Below are 16716 nucleotides of genomic sequence, written 5' to 3' on the forward strand. Positions count from 1 at the left end.
CTCTCCCCACTTGCTTGCGCATGCTCTCTCTAAAAAAATAAATCTAAAAAAAGCACAGCAGTTTGGTAATATCCAGCAAGGCTGAAGGTACTCAAATCAGGCTACGAGTGATCCAAAACAAAAAGGCAACAAAGTTGATACTCCCAGTGCGCGCTCCTTGACAGCGTTCCCCCACCTGACCCCAAATCCTGATTTTTGTATTATTCCTTTGCTTTGCTTTACTTTTATCACGTATTATGTACCTCTCAGGAGACCATAATGCTTAGTTTTCTATTGTCTTTGGACATCATGTCAATGGTGTCACAATGTATGTCATATGGGGCATCCGTTATTTTTAGTATATGTGCTGCCGAATTGAGCACATGGCAGCTTGTTATTTTAACCTCTTATTTTTCCTGAGATTCATCCAAATGTATGTGTACCGTTTGTAGTCGTCTCCTTTTTCACTGCTCAAGTGAGATGGCATAATTTATATCCGAACAGTGTTGTGAGGGGCATTCTTGAACATGCCTCATGGAAGACATTTGGGAGAGTTTTCGAGTTTCTCTAGAGTTTAGGCGAAGGTAGTCATGCTTTGGAAGTGAAATTGCTACATTAAGGGGTTGAGCTTCATCAGTTTTGTTAAGGTAATGCAGAATTATTTACCAATAATTAAAAAAAAATCTGTTTCACACCCCGTCTACAGTCTGGCAACCACCATTTTGTTCTCTGTATTTAAGAGTGGGGTGTTTTTATGTTTGTCTCTTTTTTCTTTTTTTTGTTCATTTGTTTTGTTTCTTAAATTCCATATAGGAGTGAAATCATATGGTATTTGTTTTTCTCTGGCTGACTTACTTCACATTAGGTCCATCCGTGTTGCTGCAAATGACAAGTTGTCATTCTTTTATATGGCTGGGTAATAGTCCTCTGTGTGTGTGTGCGTGTGTGTGTATAAAGCACATCTTCTTTATCCATTTATCTATCAATGGATGCTTGGGTTGCGTCTATATCTTGGCTATTATAAATAATACTGCAATAAACATAGGGGTCAATGTATTTTTTTCGAATTAGTGTTTTGGATTGTTTTGTTTTTTTATTTTGTTGTTGTTGTTTTGTTTGTTTTTGGATAAAAATCCAGTAGTGGAATTACTACTAGTAATTAGTTCTAGTGGTAGTTCTATTTTTAATTTTTTTTGAGGAATTTCCATACTCTTTTCTATAGTGGCTGCGCCAATTTGCATTCCCACCAACAGTGCATGAGGGTTTCCTTTTTTCCACATCCTCACCAACACTTGTTTCTCAGTGTTTTTTATTTTCACCATCCCGACAGGTGTGAGCCGATATCTCACTGTGGTTTTGATTTGCATTTTCCTAATGAGTGATGTTGAGCGTCTTTTCATGGGTCTGTTGGCCATCTGCATGTCTTCTTTGGAAAAATGCTTACTCAGGTTCTCCAGCCATTTTAAAATCAGATTAGTTGTTTTTTTGGTGTTGAGTTATGTAAGTTCTTTATATATTTTGTATACCAACCTCTTACCAACATATTTTTATCAGCAGTGTTTGAGTTCCCATTGCTTCATATCTTTGCTTGGTGTCATCAAAGCTTTAAATTTTTATCAATTCGGTGGGCATAAAATAACATCTCATAATGGTTTTAATTTGCATTCTCAATGAAATTGAATATATTTTTGCTTTTTTTGCTGTTCATATTTTCTATGATATCACTCTTCATGCTTTTTGTCCCTTTTTATTGACCTGTTCGTATTTTTCTTATTGATTGAAGTTCCTTATACAGTTTGGATACTAACTCTTTGTTGGTTGTACCTGTGAGAAAACTTCACTCTTGGTTTGTAACCTTTTAAAAACTTTCTTTTTGTGATATGGTAGTTTTTAGTTTTTAATATAATTGAGTGACTTTCTATTTTGGGGTGTAGGGAGGGTCTTATCTTATCTTACTGTTGTTTTAATTTACATTTCTTGGATCACCAGTACAGTTGAACATTTTTTTTCATGTTTACTGGCCATTTATATTTCTTTTCTGTCCAGCTTTTTTATGTCCTTTTGCCCATTTTCTATTGATTTGCAAAGGACTTCATATGTTGAGGATATTAACCATTTGGCTTATTTGGTGGGAATATTTCACCCAGTCTTTCACCAATTTTAACTTTTGCCTAAAATTCCGTTTATTATGTATTCAAACATATTAACCTATCATTCTTTCTTTTCCTGTTGGTTTTTGTTTTCTTTCACTTAACACTTAAATTCACCTGGAATTAATTTTATTGTGAAGAGGTGACGTTAACTGTTCCTCCTTTATCCACTGATTTGTGATACCATTACTATTCTGCACTAAAATTTTTATGTTTATTTGGGTCTATTTCTGGGCCATACACTTTGCTCTGTTAATATAATTAGTTTATTAATTCTTGCCCACAATATGTACTTGCTTATTGTTATTTTTATAGTAAATTTTACTGTTTGGTAAGGCAAATTGATTCTTCCTTCTTTTCAAACTTTCTTGGATCATCTCAGAATAGGTATTCTGCATTTAGCTAATCAAATACTCCACTCATTTCCCACCGTGTTATATAAACAAGGTGTAGCTTCTCAGTCTTCAAAGTATTAGAAGACATGAAATATTATCATCAGAACTGTTCCTGGATTCAGGAGGAACTGCCGAATGCTCCAGGATCAGAGCTCAGAATAGTAATTAACGCTGGCTCATAGCGAGTGGGAGCGTAGTGCTTGATAAAATGTTCATGGGGCTTCCTAGAGTTATCCTTCAGTCACTTTCCAGACACAGTATTTTCTAAACCAATGGGGCCCACTGAAATAATTCTCTGGCTCCTTGGTGGACAATAAAGAAAACAGGTTTTCATGGATAATGTCATTATTCNTGCTGGAAAAATGAAATGCCTTGATTTAATGTTGTCAGTGAACCAGTTAGCAGTGAAATGATATTGTGACATAGGAATCACTGTGCTGTGTCCTCAGGGTCATCTCCCCATTGGAGTGGTTAGAAAGAGGCCCTTCCTTTGTTCAGGTCATTGCTGTTGAGTTTGAGAAAGTGGAGGTCCCACCGTAAGACAAAGTGGGCTGGACAAATGTGTTATCAGGCAGGCTACTTTTTCCCAGCTCTGGAGACCAGATCTGGGGAGGGTAGAGAGGCTTTGGAGTGTCGTGTGTCAGGGCCAGGGTCACTGGGGCTCTGGCCAGGAGTGTGGTTGGCTGGTGAGATTCTAGCATCCATTCCACCAAACGTGAAGATGCCCAAAGTCACATCACAAAGGCCAGCTCTCTTCTCTCTACTCAGAGAAAGAAATCAAACCCAAGGGGGCAAAAATGGAATTCTAAGTCCATTTGAGAATTTTACAAGCATACATTTACTATAAAAAGAATGTTCTGCTCTCCCTTTGAGTGTAGATTAAATTCTGCCAAATTCCAGCTGTGCTCAGAGAGTCCTCCTAGTTGGTCTCATGTGAGGTCCCAGACACAAGAGCCAGGCGCAATTGAACAGGAGGTTAACCTAGTCACCCCTGATTGGAGACGGTTGGTGAAATACACAATTATGTAAAATCTTAAACTCCTTCAGAGTAAGTCACTTATCCGTCTTATACCTCCGTTTCTCATCTATAGAATAGGGAGGTGTATATATACATGCCCCAAATGCTTTTTTTAAAAAAGATTTTGTCAGAGAGAGAGCCTGAGAGAATACAAGCACGGGGTGCAGTGGGCAGAGGGAGAAGCAGACTCCCCGCTGAGCAGGGAGCCTGATGCAGGACTCGATCCCAGAACCCTGGGATCATGACCTGAGCCAAAGGCAGATGCTTAGCTGATCGAGCCACCCAGGCGTCCCCCAAAATGCTTTTTGATAAATGAAACAATGTGGCACAACTACGTCTGATGAAACGATGCTCAAAAGGGTTAGGAAAAGTTCTACTTTGTTACGTGTGCACATTTTCCTGTCCTTTTGAGTCGCTCAGAAGAAAAGAGGAAACTATTAAGGGGAAGGGCATGGTTTGGCAAAACACTGAACACGGGTGCTTCTAAAATAGCAATCTTTGGTGACGATACACAGATAATGTTGCCCGAAAGTGTTATGAATCGTAGCAATACAACTCGCTGATTGGTGGCTCTTGGAGCTTCTTTCTCAGGATGACCCAAGACACTCCAAAAGTAAGTATTTTCCTTAGCCATTGCTCGATATGTTTGTCAAAGGAAATGCTGCTTAGGGGAGATCGTGAGCAGCAGCTGATAGAAAAGCCGAGAGATTTAACTGTAGGTTACAAACAGGTGGCCTGAGAACAAACTTGGACTTGCCCATGTGTTTTGTGGAGCCTCACAAGTTGGGTTGGCACATGTCAGGAAATGTTTTGAATTGTCAACATTTAAGAGGCTGGGGATTTCATATGAAAACAATTGCTTGGAGTCAGGTAGCCGCTTCTCTCTTTAGACAGAAGTGTTCATCTGTCGTTTTGCTATAGTCTACACCACTCTATTACCCACTTTTGGTTCCTACTTACAGTGCTTAACTGGTCCCTCCAGTCACTGGAGTTTGTAATCCCTGACTTAGATAAGGCCAAAGATTGGGGAGGGATCCTTTGTGATCTAAATTAGGACCCTTAAGAAGACGTCCTTAGGTCTTGAAGAAAGTCGGTGGAAAGCAAGCTAGTTCAGCGTATCTGAGGTCGAATGTTACTCTTTTGGTAAAGACATTCTCTAGAGAGCACATGCTGTGCTTACAATCTTCTCTTTGTTCTGAAATGCACTGTAGTTGAACGGACTCTCATAAGTAACGATGGATATATGCCACCCCTCTGAGAGCTACTCAAACTCTCTTAGGCAAGGGAAAGAAGTCACTTATCTATGGAAACCATAGCAACTACCAGCTGCCTACCACACTTGGCAAAAAGAATCAGTGGGCGCCTGGGTGGCTCAGTTGGTTGAGCGTCTGCCTTCAGCTCGAGTCATGATCCCAGGGTGCTGGGATCGAGCCCCACATCGGGCTCCCTGTTCAGTGGAGAGTCTGCGTCTCCCTCTCCCTCTGTCTCTGCTGCTCTCCCTGCTTGTGCTCTCTCTGTCAAATAAATAAATAAAATCTTACATATAGAAAAAAGAATCAGAATACAAATTGTGGTGGCAATTAGAACACCACATCTTAGAGCGATGGGAGCTTTCACAGAATTTGCCTGCTATTACCACCACCGCTTACAAATCTGGGACAAAGGGCCAGGCAAGGAATATGTGTATTTTGGAAAGTTCACAGCATCANCAGGAAGCCTCTGTTTTGTAGCACATTTCCTGGTTCAACAATGGGGAAAAAAGCCCTCAGTGAAATGACTATACATATACAGTGAGAGGGAACATTGGAGAAGCACTAAGGACAGTGGCAGAATCTAGTGACTTCAAGGGCTTGGCTTGGTTCTCTCTGGGCAGTGCTAGAAATGCACCAGCATTTGGGTGTTTCAGACAATTTCCATTGGCATTTGCAGGGTCCCTCCTGGTGATCGTGTATCTCATTTCAAGGAGTCTGAATCCTTCAGTGGAAGGCAATTCCTCAGTGACTCCTACAACCAGCTGCTAAGTTTGATTGGCCTTAAACAGTTGACCTCAAAACTGCATCAAGATGCATATGCAAATACGCTTCATTGCCATCATCTGATTACATAACCCCGAAAGCTACAAGAGAGAGCTTGATTCTCTCCTCCCCAAGTAAGCAAGCTGACCCCTCCACCCTGCCCCCCCCAATTAATGGAATACAAAGTTGATTTGAGTATTTTATTTATAAATGTACATTTACTATAAAAGCTGTTGCATTTTAGACCAACTTTTAATTTTTTTTTTTTTTTACTATTTCTCAGAGGCATTTTAGAATAAATATTTTAAATGAAGGTTAGTATAACTGATATAGAACATTGGCCCACCCAGAACAGTAACATCTTTTGGACGGACTCACGTATGAGGTGGATCATTTCAGTTTGTTAAGTCTTACACTGGGTATAGATAACTATAATATGTATTTTGCATTAATAACACTACATGGAAAGAATGAGGAAATGGCATGAAAGTTTGCTAGTGAAAAACAAAGAGTTACCCATTTTTTCTTAAGAAAGAGAAAGGACTAGCTTTTGGAGTATTAGGGGGAAAAATCAGGTATATTTCCTCAGGAAAAATAAATCACTCACTTGCCTCATCTGTTTTTTAAACAAACGCATTTCCATCGTAGCTCCACAGAGCAGGGCATTTTTTTTCCCTGGGATCTCAAAGATTATTTGAAAAGAAATAGATCATACTCATTATGCTGCCTTGGAAAAAACAAGATCTAGGCGGCCCGAGCTGCCATGTAACAGACTCCAAATGAAATATAAATCAAATATAAATAGAAACAGTTGGCAATTAGAATTTAGAAAATGTTGGAGATTATTCTGTGCTGGTGACTATTGTTCATTATGGGAAAGCACATTTCGCAGTTGGAGAATGGGGCTTTATTTTTCTTGACTCGATTCAGGCTTCAATACATGTACAATGAGTCTCACTAAGAAATATGTATAAATGGGTTTGTGAAACCAGAAGAGAATGTGCAATATTCATATAATCCTTCCATAACAGATGGAGTTCCACACGTAAAAAGTATTCTAGAAAAATCGGTTATGAATCATCATATTGTACATGTTTTGTGCATTATTTGTGGGAAAGTACTCTGCTAATATCATGCAAAGTGTAAACATCCACATTATCAAAATATTTAATAAAACATGCAGGTGGTTAATCAAAATATTGAACTTAATCTGTACATTTTCAAAACTTTTTACTTTTTTAATTTTTTTTCTATTTTTCTTTTTTTTTCTTTTTTCTTTTTTTTCCTGTAAAACAGCAAACACCTCCATGAGAAGTCTTGGTGACTTGGAAGTGACTTCATCTCTCTTCAATGTACTGCATCCATAATTCATCACTGACTATGTGCAACAGCTTCGCATTTTCTAAGGCACAATTTTTTAATGAAATGATGTGTAAATTTCAATCTAACAACAGCTCATCCAAATGACAAAATGGTCAAAACACCTCCAGCGGCTGAGGAAATTTCTGCACTTACATGGAACCCGCATGCAGAGAACAGTCTAGCATGTAAATAAATAATTGCTAGCCATACTCAGTAAGACACGGAAAAAATTATTGCTTACATAAACAGAAAACATCTACTTGATCTCCTTTTATGACTACATTAACCTATTAGGAGTATATCCATAGTCTACATTCACGAAATGTCATCTTCACTTATTTGCCATCATTTTAAGGCAGAATAAATAGTTCCCCTTTCCCCAGTCTTCAAGAAAACAGCCTGGAGATCTAAAACGTGATACTTTTTTAGTAACTTGAGTCCTTTCTTGGCCAGTGGAAACTCATCACATGGGGCAGACAGTCAACCAGCTCTCCACAAGAGCTCCTCTCTCAACTTCTCCATGAGCAAGGTCCGGAAGTGCCGACCGTGCAGAGAGTAGGTGACACAGGAGAATGGGAGACAGCAGGTGTCCACTGCAGTGGGCCGGGCGCATGTGAGCTGGAGGTTCTTGCTGATCGCACATCAGTGGCTCATCACGACCTATGTCATTGGATTCTAGGAGGAGGGTCTTAATGCTTTGCTTTAGGCACCTGTGCTTCGGGCCCTCAAGGAGAACTTGCAGGCGAGGGTGAGCCCTGGTCACACCTCATGATGGACTGATCTTGATGAAAGCTTCCATAGGCCTCGTACAGAGTCTCTTATTCAATCTACAACCTGACGAGAAGCAAGCCACAAAGCCCTCACGGCTATCACTGACCCACTGCTCCTCTGGAGATTAAACTTCCTCCCAGATTTTGGTAATAACTTTGGAGACGATGACTGAAATATTTCCCTACAGTTTCTTCCTACCCTTGGGCAACGTCCCCCAGTGTAAGTCTAGCTGATACTGCAAGGCTTCGCTTTATTTGATGGACCAGCCTCTATGAATGACAGAACTTCCAAAGCACACAAAATCTAATCCTAACGGTGTAATAATTTATTGGTATGACTTCTACCTCCAACGGTAAGTAACAAATGTCTCGGGATTACAGTATATATTATCAGACTAGCGTCTTTGCGTTAAAAACAAGTCATAGCTCAGAGCTTGATGATGTGATTTTTAGTTTCTGAAATGCAGGAATTGTAGGCTTCTGTCTTAGAAGACCACATATCTCAAATTGGCATGTCTTGCACTATCTGCAGCTCAATTCTGTAAACATGAAGTGTTTAATTCCTAGAAATACTAAAACAAAACAGGTTTATTGCATCATTCATTTCATGGACTCGCAGAGAAGGGAATAACACATTTGGAACCATAAGCCTGTTGGCCCCGCTGAGACCTTTTTGTGAACTACAGGATCACGACACTTCCGTATTCTTTTGTATGTACTGTGCAAATGCAAAACCAAACCAAACAAAAATCAAAACCGAAACGAAAACCGGGAAGAACCCCAATGCTATGCTACAGAAGAACAGAGAGCATCTCTTAGAACAGCCTTTCTGAAATTAGATAAATGCCAAGAAGCCCCTGCACTTGGGATTTGGTTAAACGGTCGCCAGGGGACACCCTCAAGAAAGAAATGGTGAGTGATCTGGAAGCTTGACAACCACGTCACAATGTTGTGGGCTGGCCAGCACCTGTGACAAAGAACACGGGGTAACATTTGGTTAAAGGACTCGACACCTCTTGCCTCAGAGCATTTACACATCGGTAATGACCTCTGCCCAAATCTCTTCTCTCTTAGAGGGGGAATTTGTCCCCCTCTGCTGCTCAAACTGTTGCCCAAGGAACGGCAGTATTGGCATCACCTGGAGCTTGTTATAAGTGCACCCCTGAGTCCCATCCCAGAACGTAACAAGGAGCCCTGGGGATCCATCTGCCCCATCAAGTTTGGTTGAAATCCTCTGGATTTTACCCTTAAACCAAATGATCTTCGTTAAATTTTCTACCTTGTCTTCTGGGGGCAAATAAGCAAGAAAATAATCTGTCTTCTCTGGTTTTGGTCTCTCTAAGAATAAATACATTGCAATAGGAGGAATGTGACACATGATTTACATATGAACTCATACTAATAGGATGCTAGATTTAGTAAATAAAAATACAGAACACCCAATAAAATCTGAGTTTCAGGTAAACAACAATTTTTTTTTTAGTATAAGTATATCCCATGGGATATTTGAGATATACTTGTGCTAAATCCTGACCATGCAATATTTGGGGTATACACATATTAAAAAAAAGATCATTGCTTATCTGAAATTCAAATTTAATAGGGCAGAAACATTTTAATGGGGCATCTTGTATTTTATCTGGCAACTCCATCTAGAAGGATGGTTTTGGTTCCATATTTCCTGCTGAAACCTTCACAAAGTTTCTCCTTCACTGGAGGCACTAGAGTTGTAATGAGGCAATCACAACGCTGGAAAAGACCCTGGGGATTTTGCGTTAAATGCACTTCCCCAGAATGGATGATGGAACAGACACAGAGACCCAGTCACCCAACACCCAAGCACAAATGGCACGAGTTGGCCACGTGACGGCTCCGGTTTGTGGCAGGTGATTTGCTTTGTACTTCCATTCCCATTTACATATGAACTTAAAAACTGTTTACATTGCTTTTAGGAATTACATTTTAATATGCTGTTATGCTATGTCTCCCCTCCAAGAGAAAAATTTCATGTAAATGTGACTAGTTACTTGAAGAAAATAGGATTACATATTCAGGCTTTATTATTCCACACAATGAAATTATTTTGTTTCACTTAGAATGCCTATGGTGTAAACCATCCCTCCCATCTACCCATCCCCCCTCTTCTCAATTCAGATCAAAATCAAATAAAAAGAGAAAAATGATTTTTTAGCCATTTTTTTCCATTCTGACTTTTTAAAAAATTGCATGTGGGATATACTCAACCAATTCAAGTGTATTTGTACTTCTTGAGCCAACTGTTATCCCCTCCACTGATTCATTCTTAAGCTATATATTTTTTTCTTCTGACACCAAGAAAGAAATAAGCACTATTCTCAGAAATACTGGTCATTGTCCCTGTCATGTGTTAAGTAAAGTTTAGCCCAACATAATGTTAACATTTATCTGGAAAAATAAACATGAAAGAAGAATTAGGAAAAATCGGAAAAAACAATTGGAAAGAAAGTTGTTATTATTACTCAATATTAAAACTTATTAAGAAGCTATAATGATAAAAACTATTCAATACTAGAGAATAAATAGGTTACCAAGACATAACAAAACATCCAGAAATAGATTCAAATACAGGAACTTAGTTTATGAGAAAGCTGGCATTTCAAATTAATGAGAAAAAAAGGGATTCTTAAGTTATATTTGCACAATTGCTAATTGGCCAAAAAAAAAAAAAAAAGGCTGGACATCTATCTCATTTCTTATCCCAAAATATATTTCTGATGATCACATAGTTACATGTGAAAAAGAAACTAAAGAGTAATTCTAGGAGAAATCTTAGCTAAATCCTTGGAGTAGTGAAGTTTTTCTAAGCAGGACACAAAACCCAGAATCCAAAAAGGAAAAAAAAAAAAGGTATGTTTAATTACCTTACATGAAAATCTTTTCTACGAAAAAAAGTTCACAAAGTAGAAAGACCAAGGACAATTGCAATAAAGCAGCAAATAGAAAATAAAGGGAAAATGTCTTTAATTTACAAAGTACTCAAAGTATTGATAGAACCATGGGTAAAGGATAGAGAAGATAAATTTTTTATAGCAAAAAAGAAATAGAAATGTTCATTAGACACATGAAAAGATGTCCAAACTCACTTAAAGACATACAGATCAAAGCAATGAGATTTTCCTTTCCCCATGCAACACAGTGGAAATTTAGAAAGTCTGATGCTATCGAGAACTGACACAGGCATGGAGAGAGAAAGAGGCTCTCTTATGCACTTTGCAGGGAGAGTGCACTTTTCTAGAAGATAATTAGACAAGTTGTCTGAAAATTTTAAAAGCACATGACTGTTAACTCAGCAGTCCCACTGCTCAGAATCTGCCCTACAGAGATGCTTTCAACTGTTCACGAAGACACCAGTACGTGGATGTTCACTGGGGCCTTTACAAAAACATATTCAAACACTGGAAACAACCAAAGTGCCCATGCACAGAGAATTAGTTTGAAATTAGGGTAAGTCCACACAATGGGATTGTATTCAGGTATTAAAAAGGCATTCAAAAGAATGAGGAGAAAGAATATGTTATATGAGAAAATTGCCAAAGAAAAAGAAAAAATTGCCATAATAGACCATTAAGTTAAACACAAGAGCAACAAAAAGTACAGAACACTGACTATGTGATTACCTTCGTGAAATAAAAAACAGCAAATAGGTAGGTAGATGCATCACACACACACGTGTGTGTGTGTGTGTGTGTGTGTGTGTGTGTACAGATACGAACGTACATTCTGCCCTTCTAAGAAATAATTAGAAAGTGATTACAGTGGTTAATTTTGGAGACTTTCACTTTTAATTTGGTATCTTTCTAAACAACCCAATTTTCTAACCTTACACAATTTATAATGTTTTTTACTTATTCCTTTGAATGTCTACAGAAGTCGTCTAGGCAGAGAAGTGATAAGCCTTCTTGCTTTCTTCTAAGTATCAAAAAAAAAATCCTAGTAAAATATTTTATATAAAATAAAAATAAACAAAAAATCATTTTAGTCTATCTCTAAATCACTTTTTTATTTTTTATCTTATGAGACTATTAAAATTTATAACCTCTTATAGATGATTATAACTCCATGGTTCTTGTCTTTAGATTTGGAATTAAAAGCAGTTAAAGCCCTTTTTATTTGTATACACAAGAGAAAAACTGCTGGCCTAGATCCAAAAAGCTAGTTTCCAAAAGAAATGACAATGAATCACCCACTCTCTCAATTAAAATAAAAATCTGGATGAAAACAGGTCACTGTCACCCAGAGGTGGGTTCACGTTTGTTCTCTGCTTATATCCTTCAAGCACTTTAAATTATGAAAGAAATTCAGATTTCCAGTACTTTTCAAATCTGGCTCAACAGTCCTTCAACCTAACAGCGCCCTCTTCTGGTTCCATGATTTACATTCATGTGGTTTCACTGAGGTTGAGAAAAAGTGTAATTTGTACAAGATGATAGTTAAAATCACTTTGGAATCTGTGAGAAAAGGGCTTAGTTTTCCATTGTAATGCATAAAAATAAACAAATGGAAATCCAGTTTAAATAAATATATTTAATTACTATATATTATAGACGTATATATACTTAGAGTATATATATGGTATACTACTCTTTGTTGCTCATTTTAGCTTTTTTAAACTATTTATACCATATTTTACATGTATAATACATAGTATAAAATTGATATCAGTATTTTATGCTATATAAATATGTTGTAAAAAATATATAAAATTAATATCAATATAATATATAATAATATGAAGTATAAATAGTTCAGTTTTGAGGGCAGCAGCTCAAAGTTGGAACTGTTTTGACTTTAAGTCAAATGTCTGTCATAGATCAAAACCTCCTGGGTTTGATCTAATTCTTATTTCCCATTATTTTATTAAAAGAGGCATATACTTCTCTGAATTGACTAAACCTATAGCAATAAAACAACTTAATTTCAATTACTCCACTTACTTTGAGAAATAAAAAATTCCTGAATTTCAAACCCCATTTCTTCACTTCCATTGTTTTTAAAGGAAGAATTTCTGACTGATGAATTTGCTATAAGTCTCCTGTCTAGGCTGCCCACCAGAAAGACTGTACTTAGGACGTAGGGAGGATTCAGAGGTGAGCCACTGGCTATTTGCAGATCTTCCAAACAGCAGCTGGGCAACAGCGCCCCCTGGTGCCCTCAAAATCAACACGAACCTTCAATGGTAGGAGACCCAGCCGAAGATCAGAGGGCTTCAGGGCAGCGCATTAAGTTTTGTTTCTGTACTTTTGGAGGAGTGTGGGGCAGGGATTCCCAGAGAAGTAGAACCCCTCATCTTGGCTCTGGAGGAGCTTTCAGGTTAGTTGGGAACAAAAGCCGACCGTGTTACTGAACTCCTGACTGTAGGGCACGTGGACATTGAGGAGATGGTGCTTGCTCTGATGAACACTGGAGAGCCATTCTTCACACTGAGACCATCCAGGGGGCGCTGGTCTTCTAAAGAAATGCCTCCACAAACGGACAGTGTTTCACAGACCTTCTATCCTCCTTCTCTCTCACCAAATCTCTATGGTGAGCTCAAGCAATGTCTCAAACTTGGTCTACAGTTTTTACATCCCTGGTGTATTAATGGATAAAAAGAATTTTTCTGGATAAAAAGAATTTCGCCACACAGCAACTTCCAGTAAGAAACAAGTGGTAAATAGGGGTTATTTCATTATCGTTTCTTTTACCTAAATGCTAATAAATCTTACCCTCAGAGTAGGCGTGTCAATCATTGAGGAGGAATAGTTGAATTTCTAAATTGGGTCCTGGAAAAGGCATGTGATCACACTCACTCATCTCAGGATATCTTGTCCCTGCCCCCCGGTACTTACTTCTGGATCGCATGTAGCAATCATTACAGTTTAGAAGACCATTTCGAATCCTAACATCCGTCCCACTCACTGCATCTCCAAGCTGTCCTTTACAAATTCCACACTGTAGGGCAGAAAGAACAGAAGTTATAAGGGGCACAAGGAATCACTTCTTTGTAATGCTTAGTTACGGTTCACACAAATACACAAAGATCACTTCTACAACCTCCACATTTGCTGAGCATCTACTATGTGTTAGATGTTGTACCAAGAGTGGACTCACAGCAACTTTTAGCTCTTTATCCCCATGCCTTGCATTTTACAGAGAAGGACACTGGTTCAGAGGCTCACTGACTTGTCCAGGGTTGTAAAGCTAGTAGGTGGTGTCGGGTTGATCCCAAATCAAGATGGAACATCTCAATGAAGATAGAACTACCATTTCGAACAGATGACATCCTCGTGGTTTTAAATAAACACATGGCCAATGGATTCTCATTTGAAACTTGCACGTGAATAATCTTTAAATGCGTTCCAGAATTGTTGGCGAGTTCGACCAGATCAGAATTACTAGGCAATAGCTCTTCTACCCTACATTTCCACACTGAAACCACTGACACCCAGAGTAACAAATCCACCGGGAACAGAACACGTCTCAGCAAAGTCAGCCTGAGTGCAGGAGGAGGCGGTGCGATTCCCCGCACTGGCTGTAGCAGAGAAGGTGGCCACGGGGGTTGGTTGGGAGGCCAGCCTTTTGGGGGTGGGGGTTAGGACCCAGCTCAGGAGAAGAGGGCCAGCCCCAGATTCATGCTCTGGGGTCACCAGGGGGTAGAGGAAGGCTTCATCCAAATTGTGTTATAAGCTCCATTGATCTCCAGGCTAGGGCATGAATCTAAGAGGCGATGTGCCTTAAAGTGTCGGATCAGCTCTAGGAAGCGAATCACTAGAGAGAATAAAGGCCCTGACAGCTAAGAACGTAAGTCTCCTCTCTCTTGAGAAACTGCAAAGACTCTTTGCCATCTGGATTATTTCAAGTCCAGGGCAAGTCTCTGAGAACAAACTATGGTGTTGGAACACGTTATCTTGGCATTGCCAGGAGATTTTAAAAAGTATATTCTTTGAGCCTCAAAACACTCTTAGACAATTTAGGCTATGCATTGTCTAGCTTCATTCTACAATGAGAATATTGATAAACTGAATCTAATTAAGTACCCATATTGTGTTTTGCCCATAAGCTTTGCTTTCCAGTAACTACTGATATTATTAAATTAATAATTTGGAACTTCACGTACTTTCTCGTAGCTTATACGTAAAGTGGGAGTTATTTTAAACCCACGTAAGTTTACTTGATAGCTGAAGAAGCTACTGACCAAGAAACAGAACAAAATTCGAGAGCAGAAAAGAAAGCACGTTAGCTTAATGAAGAGAAAGAAATGACTCTGATTCAGAGTTTGAGGGTTTAGCTTCAACATTAGATATTAACTTGAATTATGTCCATGAGTAAAAAAAAAAAAAAAAAGAAATGCCGATATAGTCCAACTTATAAATTTTATCATAAGTGAGCTAGAAGTGGTTAGCTCCCCTCCTTATTAGCAGGAGATGTGGGACTAGGACCTAGGCCTCCTCATTTCCAGTTTATTGGTCAATTCATTCATCGAAAACTACTGACACCATCTGTGCTAGGTTCAGAGGAAACCCCGATGAGCTGGACAGATCTGGCTACCGCCATTATGGAGGCGACAGACTATTCGAGAAGATGATAATTAAACAATGAAACAAGCGAGCGATAAGGACCATGCAAGGCTCTCTAAGGACTGTAACACAGGCAACCGACTTAGTCTGGGGGGCAGGGCAGCTTCTCAGAGGGAGTGATACTCAATCCGTGATTACGCACATATTCATTCAGAGACCCACAATTTTGCAACTAGCTACTAACCACTTAATTGACAGAAAATCTCCCATTCAGTCAAAGACAAAAACCTCTGACGTGAAGTCACAAGAGTGTCAGGAGCAGCAAAGACGCTGCATTCCAGACACACTGCACAAATCCCAGAGGGACGTGTGAGAGGAGAGTTTCATCCTGAAGGACGGGCTCTGTGAACATTTCTGTACAACCTAGAGGGGCTGGCCTCACGAGCAAGGCCATCAGGATTTTCAGGAGGGAATTTCTCAGCACAGACCGTTGCTAGAAGATGCTAGAAGACATCACTCAGGAGAGCGGCGCGTACGTACCCTAAAGCACTGGATGTGGAAGTAGAGATGGAGGGTCTCGATGATCATGGCAGCTCCTTTGCCCAGAGGGAGCCCACAGGACGAGCATAGCTTCTTCCCACTGATAGACCTAGGTTTCAAAATATACGTGGTAATAACACGTTCATTTAGAATATTGGTCATATGCACTAACATGTAGCTTCATGCAAAAAAAAAAAAAACCCAAAAAAACCAACCATGGATTTTAAAAGTGTTTATATCATGAACACAATGGCAATTATTGAACTGATAATGGTGGGAATTAAGCATCAGATACAAGTTGCAAGCAAACCCCTAGACTAAATATGATAGGCCTCCACTGTGGCATGAAATTTGGGGTGTGTGTATGTGTTTCAGTTATCTGTTATTCTATTCAACCACAGTGATTAAATGCCGTGAAATAATTCAGTATACTTATCATATGTTTTCTTAAGTCCTAAAAGATAATCTAATTCAGCTTTACTAAGGTTTCAGTTTTTTGCTTTAAGATTTTCTATGACTGGTTCATTGGTCCACTAGGGCATTTCTTTTTACTTATTAAGAAAAAATTGTTGTTGTTTAAAAATAGAGGCAACTGTGATACAACCCAGGCAGACATGGGACCCACTCCCTGCTCTGTCACCAAGTTCTATGACTGGCTGTAAGGAATGTGCTTTGTGTTTTCCTTTCACTTTTAAAATGAGAGGACTGGATTAGCTGGTCTCTACCTACCACCTCTTCCAGGGTAAACACTCTGGAGCTCCATAATCTTGCCATCTCCCTGAGTTGTAAGCGCCTGGAGGGCATGGGCTGCGTCTCCCCCATCTCCGTACCCCTGCAGGCCCTACCACAGGGCCCACGACCAGAATAGAACCGGAGCCCGAAGACGGACACTGGGTGAGAACACTAGATGGTCTCCTCTAAGGCAGCTTTCCCACAACTGAGATCAGATCAC

The 16716-nt window shown here is 39.2% G+C and overlaps 1 protein-coding gene across 1 annotated transcript in view; it reads right to left on the reverse strand.

Annotated features, from left to right (window-relative positions):
• Positions 1–5743: 5743 nt before the first annotated feature.
• LIMCH1 (LIM and calponin homology domains 1) overlaps positions 5744–16716 on the reverse strand; it is a 320132-nt gene continuing 309159 nt past the window's right edge. The window contains 3 exon segments of the mRNA XM_040625079.1: positions 5744–8656; positions 13557–13659; positions 15765–15873. Of these exon segments, the coding sequence (XP_040481013.1) occupies positions 8631–8656; positions 13557–13659; positions 15765–15873 (238 nt within the window). The 3' untranslated portion in view covers positions 5744–8630.

This window comes from Ursus maritimus, unplaced genomic scaffold (assembly GCF_017311325.1).
Source record: "Ursus maritimus isolate PB19 unplaced genomic scaffold, ASM1731132v1 scaffold_8, whole genome shotgun sequence".
Lineage (NCBI taxonomy): Eukaryota > Metazoa > Chordata > Mammalia > Carnivora > Ursidae > Ursus > Ursus maritimus.